The sequence below is a fragment of the Gadus macrocephalus genome, chromosome 19 (genome assembly GCF_031168955.1).
Source record: "Gadus macrocephalus chromosome 19, ASM3116895v1".
Taxonomy (NCBI): domain Eukaryota; kingdom Metazoa; phylum Chordata; class Actinopteri; order Gadiformes; family Gadidae; genus Gadus; species Gadus macrocephalus.
The window spans coordinates 6,303,485-6,311,755 of NC_082400.1; the positions used below are offsets into that span (position 1 = coordinate 6,303,485).

The window sequence follows — 8,271 nt, forward strand, 5'->3', positions numbered from 1 at the left end:
GTATTATGAAACATATGTTTCCCTTGCCAATAAAGGCCCATTGAATTGAACTTGTTTTAACTTAATTTAAAAGAGAATACTAGAGAAAGTAGGAGAGAGGCAAAGTATGACAGAGAGACACAGAAAGAAGAGAGAGGTGGAAAGACTGAGTGACTGCGAGACACGGAGAGTAAAGGAAAGGTATAAAGAAAGTAGTGAGGGAGAGAGGGAGAGAGATGCAGCAGCAAAAAGGTGAAAAATACATAACAGAGGAAGAACAAGAGATGAAACTATGAGAGGAGACAGGCGTATCTGGAAGGGAAAAATAACCAGGAAGGGAAAAATAACACATTGTTAAAGCCCCGGGTAGAATTTATATTTTCTCTTTCAATCAAACTCAACTCTCACTCAAATAGGTTCCACAAACACACACTACAATTGATTCAGCCCAGCCATGGTAACACACGGTCCCTAGACAGATCCCCCTGCCTGAGACTCACACACAATAACATGCAGTGGCACTAGCTTTAAGTGATCATGTAATAACAGCAGAGGCTACGATACACTGCTAAGTAACACAAGAGACTGTTCTCGCCGTAAATATGAAATAGAAACATGCCTACATACGGTTTCAGGTCTGCTGGAGGGGAATTCAGAGGGAATTTAGTGCTACCAGGTAACTCAACTATTCACAAACCACTGCTGCCCTTGCCAAATCCTTAACACTTGTGTTTTAAAGCTTCAGTTTCCCCATCTTTGTATTTGGCTGCTTTCATTAAATACAAATGGTACTCGAGTATGGCGAGACCATTGAGGTGTTTTTAAATAGTCCTTAATTAAAAATATTTCTTTCTTTCTTTACGATGTCCTTGGATTAAATTCTGTTGAATATGTAATTTAAAATGGAATTAGACCAGGGACTTAAAACAATGTATTGCAGGCCACATTCACATTTTTTTAAACTAACTCAGTAAAACATAGAATATTGATCATCTCAGAAAACAAGTTGATCAAAGCAAGAAAGAAATGCTCCAACAATCAGGAAAGATGTCATCCTCCACAGGGGAATTGATTGTGTTTTCTAATCCGCTTTTTACTGAGCCGACGCTAATTAGACATCGAACAGTCGATGTCATCGCACAGATCCTATCTGCCACCAGTAAACAAGATTAAAAAAATCGCCAGTGTAAATTCAAAATCGATACAGGATTGGTATTTCCACCTGTAAGCACATGTACGCCTGACATTTACTTCAAGAAAAATGCATGCAAGTGAAAAAATACATTCAGAAACACATTTCAAAGGAAATAGTCGGGAAAAAACGTAGGACACCTGTAGGCCTACTAATATCCAGTGACTCAAACCCTAGCCCTTAAAACGAGGGGCTGATTCTTAGCACATTTAATTCAATGCGGCTCTCCACAACAGTATCGATTAAGAGCGCCCAGTAGAACCATGCAGCTTCGTGCATGGCCTTCCTTACCCACTGGTGGTCTAATTAAATGGTGGAGAGGGGTTTCAAATAGCCTGCAGTACGAGAATTTCATCATAAAGTCTATGACTACTTGAAACTAATTCAAACTGAAGGGTAGGCTTTGTGTCTTCGGGTGAAATTGTATCGTTCAAAACTCTGGGAACTTCAATTTAACGTCCTTAGTACTCGGCGGTTACAACGCATCCCTTCTACACGTCCTTCCTACTTCTATTACACACCCGTCTCTCAATAATAAATACACCGAGGACGCTTAGATCTTAGTATATCTGTGATAGAGCAACTTCCACGCAAAACTTTTTTCAAAACAATCAACAGGTAATAGCCCAACCCTTACATATTAAATAAATAAAATAGTTTCCAGTGAGTGACTTACTTGCTTTGCGCTCCGCTGGGTGACTTACTTTGCGCTTTGCTCCATCGCTCACCACCTCCGCCCCCATCCACATCCACCCCCAATCCTGCAATCCTGCTCGACCAATCAGGAGTCGCCTTTCCCCCTCAACCCAGTTGGACTTCGAACACATACAAACCCTTCTTGTATATTGGGGAGTTGTGTTACCTTTGACTGATAACAGGTTCAACGTATTTAGTCCTTGCACTCTAACCAGCATCACTTCCCACATTGAAGGGGGATTTATTTTTGCATGCGGCATAATTCATGGTCGTAGGTTGGCATTAAAGTTCCCTGACATAGAAATGTGTTTTTGTCCTTGTAACCGCAAGAGGGCCTCCTTAATCTCAATAAAATCTATTGGGGGAAAAAATCCTCTTACTTGTAAAGGAAACGACTCACTGAACTTTCAAATATCTATTTAATTCAAAAGAAATTGGTGTTCTTCGAAAAGTACAAATATTCTGAGGAATATATTACTCAGTCAGTCAAATCTTGTATAACAATTCAAATACAATCATTGCATCAAAGTATTTCTTCAAGCTTTTTCTACAAGCATACTCAACCTCTTTTGTATACCAACACTATTGTATGCCTAATAAACACTTCAAATACATAAGATGTTGCGGATCTAAATCCCTGAGGATGGGATATCCGTGGCCTAAGTAGCATCAAGCACATCGTAGCAGTGCATGGTACCATGCAATGCACACTAAAGCCAATATTGCCCTTCTGGGTCAGAGAGCAGCTGATGGTAAACTGCTGTAGGCACGTCGGGTCTCTACCAAGCGTTGCAAACTAAGTGAAGTCTGGGATCTCCAAGATGTGAAGATGATGTGTAGTACAAATTAAAAGATATGCAAACTTGGTCAACTCGTCTGTCATAGCATTAAAGACGCTGGCAGGCTGTCAGTTGCCGTTGTTATTGTTAAACCTTTGGAGAGGTGTACGCAATATAAAGCAAAGGCCTCTGTGGACTAGGTACCTACACCCTATGCGTCTATGCAGTAGTATCATTTGGCCATCATATAATATAATATATATTTATATATATATAGTGCATAACTGAAGCTACCATTTACATCAAATATTTAAATAACAACAGCGAGACTCCCGTGAGTCTGGAATACAGCATTGGTTTTGACGGCCTGAGGGTGGAGGTCAGTTCAAGCCTTGCTACATAATCTGCAACATCTGTAAACTGCACACACGTCACAAAATAACTAGCAGTCTACCAGAGAAACCCCAACGCACCGCACGGTAAGGCGGTACGACACACCAACCAGGGTTCCCTATAGCAAAAGGCTGCCTTGAAACAGAGTAGTCCGAAACAGCCGTATGTGAAATGATCAAGTCAAAGAGGCGCCAAGCCGCGCGGTGCATAGGTTTGGCCAGAGGATTAGCATTAGCATTAGCATGGCATCAGGACATCTACACGACGCTAACACTGCTCTCAATCCCCAAAGTCAGGGATGTCGTCGTAGGAGTAACCACGGTAGCCCTTGGACGCGTAGTAGGCGATCCTCAGGTGGTAGAACCCGGGCAGGAACACCAGCACCCCTATGATGAGGACGGGAATGGTACGGTCCGGATGCTGAAAAGGGGAAGCGGAAGATTGGGGTTTATGTATTGTGATGTTCAGATAAAATTTGAATATATAATAAGCCGATTTTTATTATTTTATCTTTTGGTCTTCTGTATGTTGATAGAAATTAGTGTCTATGTCACCCCACAAAATAATGGTATTGAAACACTTGCCAAAGAGGAATACTATGCGACTAAGTAGCCTAAAATGGCTCATCCTCTTCTATTTCTATTGATATCGTAGTGGACTGAATCAGGCTGTGATCGACTCTAATGCTAGAACAAGATTTTTGATGGAGGAAGCATTATTGAAACTTATCACTAAGTAAAGATTTCCATTTCCTACTCCAGTGCCTGGTTCTCATGTAATCATTTGAAAGGAATGTGTAAGAGGCGTGTTTACTCCTACCTCAACCTTTATGTATTTTGCAAGCAGAAGGGACCCGATGATGATCAACAAGGCCCCTACTACGAAGAGAAAGGTTGCAAGTGCGATCGCCTTGTAGGGAACTTTAGGAGGGCTCCTCTTAAACTGAACACAAGACACAGAAAGCAATTCAACTTTAGCCATCTACCAAATAACGAAATATTTAAGTTATTTAATATATTTAAAAACACTCAGCATTTATTATTCTGGTCCGTCCTTAAAGTCATAGTTTGTATTGAATGTCATATCAATTGTCATGATCGATCCAGTAAACAAACTCTCCCTCCATGTCTGACTCTGATTGGAAGTGTTCAACTCATGGCTCAACTACACCATCTGTTGGAGTGTTGGAGCAGTGAATGTGGAGGTGTCACGTCATCAACAAACAAAGATGGAGCGACTTTGAAGGATTAGTTCTGGTTGATTTAGCTTTATTATTCCCACTTGCCCTATTTCCAACACATTTTAATCCAGAGCTATTAGCAGCGTTTCCCAGAATTCAGAAGTGACGCACCAATAAATTTTGAACCAAAAGTAAGTAATATTGCCGAATGGATAGGTATTGAGTCATCTCTGTAAAGAGCAGTGGTTGTTGATTTTATTTTGGTCACATGACCATTTATAGATACAAAAAAATTATAATTTCAGTACCCAGTGAATGTATGCACATCGCCACACTTCAAGGGCTGTTCATATAAAGGACTTTTGAAACCTTTAAAAATAAATAAAAGCTAAGGAGGCAATTCTGTGCGACTCCAAAAGCATATCAGGCAACCCCAAGGGTGGGAAACACTGATATGATATATATAAAACCACAAGTGCCTAGCATTTTAATACACCATTTCATGACATGCATTTTTATTCGTATGCAGTTGACTGCAGACTTCAAAATTAATTTAATTTAAGTTTCTCACCTGTAAGTCTATGTAGCCGTCTTCATCTGCAGCCAGCCTGGAATACTTGACCTTGTTGTTGGACGAGCCCCCTCCAAGTACTGCTCTGCTGGGCATCATGGTGGACACACAGCTGAATGGGAAAGAGCATTTCTTCGTAGGCCACCTTCACTTTTTGACATTTGAATGCATTTGCCAATGCAATTTTATTTACAAGCGCCCTGCTTATGGCTGGGAACGAGGTTACTTAACAGCCTATGGAAATACACAGAGTTCTCCACCGGTTGAAGTATTGCATCCACCCTCTCGCCATCATTGTTAAGTCAACATTAGAAAGTTGACATTTGAGGATCACTGCCATACAACTCAACAACAGTAGGCCTACATTCTCTGGTTTAAGACTAGCAGTTCACTAAATGAGTAACATGACACAATATATAAGACACAACAACCAACATGTGGAGTCAACATAACTACCACAATCGCCAAAAAGGCGAACCACCAAGGTTTATTCTAAGAGCATCAATGTATGCAAATGCCAGCGCCTAACATCAACGGTATGCACAGAAGAACAACCTACCTTTTACAATACCAACAATATAAGGAAACGTGATGACCCTCTGGGGTCTTTGGTGTTAGTTTCTCGGAGTGAAGTGCTGTTCACATGTTCCAGTGTTGTCATTATAGTGTTCATGAGTGTTTGTTGCAGTCTGCGAAGTCGCTGCTGCACAACTTCCTTGTCGCCTGTACACGGCGCATGCGCATATTCACTGAATGTTCACTGCTTTGTCGCTGTTGATAGTAGGGTCCATTCTGCATATGAGCATATCCTATATAAGATATTATACATCATAAAAGCACTCAGGCATCGCATTATCCCGACTGAAAGCAATAACAATGCTGCCATTAAAGCATGTTTTTTTTACCCCTAAAACAATGTATTTAAATGTGTGCTCCAGCAGAGGACGCCAAAGTCACATATTCTACTGCGATTAAAAAAAAAATCACAGAAATCAGATAAAACCATAGGTTTTGCAATCGTTAGAACTAGTTTGCATGATGAACGTCCCTATAAAGCCATATGGATATGGGATTAGTTAATTCGAGATGTCCAACGGAAACCAGGTCTACTCACTAATTGACACTACACCTCGTTCACAGAACTTCATGCATATCTATAATAAATAAAAAAGTCTTGAAGGACCTGGAGGTTCTCGTGATGTTTCAATGATTTATCATCCATAGACTACTCCGTATATTTCGTCGTTCGGGTTCGTGGTGGCCGTTGTTGTTGTTGTTGTTGTTGTTGTTGTTGTTGTTGTTTTAACCGACAGGGGGCGCCCTTGACCTGATTTAGCCATGACTCACTTGGAGGCACATCAGAGTGCATCCGTTTGGGATGAATACCTTGGCTTCGGTCAACATGCTCGGGAATAGTGAAACTGCAAGGTTGGACCACTGAACAAGAACCAAATTCGACATAATGTTCCTCAAATAGGCCTACCAAACTTGAGACACTTTCTGTTTTAATAAAGTGTAAATGTACCACATTTACATACATTCACATAACTTACAATAAAACACACTCACAAATTACTTACAAATACAGATACAAATCTGGTTTCACAACAAATGCATAGGAGGCTAAAGTATAGGCCTAAATATCCTGCCAAAACTTTTTATACAGTATATATATTTTTCGAATTCATCTACAGTTTCTTTGAGTACCTTGATACAGGAACTCTGCACAAGTAGTCCGCCTAATACCTCTGACACCCACGCACACGCTACATCACCTGCAAACACATAGATGCAGAGAGGTTTGTGTTTGAATGAGGTGACCAGAATATATTTCCTGCTCCTCTGTCAGGCTTCAGGTAATATCGCTGCCCTGGAGACATGGAAGAGCGTGACCACCAATAGGATATATTCATTTTAGGAAGCATTACTACATTTCTAGAATTTGCTAAAAAAGGAAAAACTAACACTGTCATAAACTGAGTTTGACCAAAAGGAAACTTATTAAGGATGGGAAGGATATGGTGTGGTCGCAGTGAACAAAATACAGTCTGCAAATCACAAATTCAGATGTTTTGGACAACCGTCTTTTTTTATTCATTATTAGTATTTTCCAGATTCAACAGGCCTACAGATGATTAAGGGCTGTGATTACTCTTGATAGATTGAAATGTCTATATGAGAAAGAAGACATTTTGATCCAGTTGAGGTTAAAATCCTATATTACATAATGTTTATTGTAATAGCGTAACAATGAGGTTTAACATTTTGCATCATATTTTGCATACAGTCAACATATCATCGGAAAGAATCAGAACTTAAAGAAAAATATTGAAGATGTACAACTGTCGCACATCTGATGCATATTAAGAACTAATGACCTTCTTCAACTGATACATTGACCACTTGTTCTCAAAGCCATCCATCCTCTGATCTGATGCGGAGCCGGGAATGCCAAGTGAACAAACTGTTCTTTTGGGCCTCCATTGCTTCATTTCGAGGGTAGCGGCACCGAACCCAGGAACTATAAGTCTCAGTAATGGAAACAGTCCGGCTCTGCCTCCACGCTATGAATATTTCAGCATCAGTTCACTGGAGGCGGATCATAATAAGACCATAGCTTTTCACACTCAGTGGTGTTTTCATTGTGTATTACTTTTGACGATGTGTAATAATAGCCTTGGTAATGTGGACTCTGTGAAGGGAGAAAACCGGGAGGGAGAAAGATGGTGTTGTGGTGCTGAATTTATTAGTTCTAGCAATTTAGCACAGTGGCGTTCAATCTGTGGGGTGTGACCCATAAGTTGGTCCCAGTGGGGGACCAAAAACGCAGCAGGTTTTCATTTGTATTCCAACCATGTTTGAGGAAGGAAAATGGGAATACTGTCTGAATTACAATAGAAAGAAATGAGATGAGAATTGCTTTATATTGATAATATCTCATGAGAATGAGAAGGCATGTTACTGCATAAAATCTAACAAGCGTACACCATAACGTGTCCTCTTGAAATATGTGACTTTAATTGGGCTTTAAGGGCAGCCATAATTTAACCAAACACATAATATTGTCTGTAGGATAGTGTACAAGGGATTAAACAATGAAAATAAAATTGCTGAAAATACCACCTTTACACAATGTATCATAGTCATGCCTTTATAAATATTACAAAGATGTAGGCTATGGTTGACCTCTCAGATATGTTGGCTACTCAAGAGTTTAAAGACTCTACAGCGCCATCTAGTGGCATCTTCATCTTAACTCCAAACGGCTAATTTTAACCAAAATATATTCCTCTCATTTTGTATTATTAGGCTAACTCTTGCACACATACACTTATTCTGATCAAATTTCCATCTAAGAATGAATAATTAATAATTTGAAAGCATTCATTTATTATAGCTCAAATGAATGTTTATAAAGGCAAAACCTCCTACATCACATCGATTTACGATTCGATTCAAAGTAGGCATATTCCTCTCGTTC

The 8,271-nt window shown here is 39.9% G+C and overlaps 2 protein-coding genes across 2 annotated transcripts in view; both read right to left on the reverse strand.

Annotated features, from left to right (window-relative positions):
* Window positions 1-1,945, reverse strand: part of LOC132448011 (uncharacterized) — a 45,186-nt gene extending 43,241 nt beyond the window's left edge. The window contains exon 1 of the mRNA XM_060039074.1: window positions 1,848-1,945. The gene's annotated coding sequence lies outside the window, so the exon portion shown is untranslated. The remainder of the gene's footprint in view (window positions 1-1,847) is intronic.
* A 322-nt stretch (window positions 1,946-2,267) lies between these two features.
* Window positions 2,268-5,538, reverse strand: LOC132447892 (transmembrane protein 230-like). Its single transcript, XM_060038904.1, has 4 exons — window positions 5,350-5,538; window positions 4,791-4,902; window positions 3,859-3,981; window positions 2,268-3,459 (listed from the first exon to the last, which is right to left on the reverse strand). The coding sequence occupies exons 2-4, from the start codon at window positions 4,887-4,889 to the stop codon at window positions 3,319-3,321; spliced, it is 363 nt and encodes a 120-aa protein (XP_059894887.1). The 5' UTR covers window positions 4,890-4,902; window positions 5,350-5,538; the 3' UTR covers window positions 2,268-3,318.
* Window positions 5,539-8,271: the final 2,733 nt, after the last annotated feature.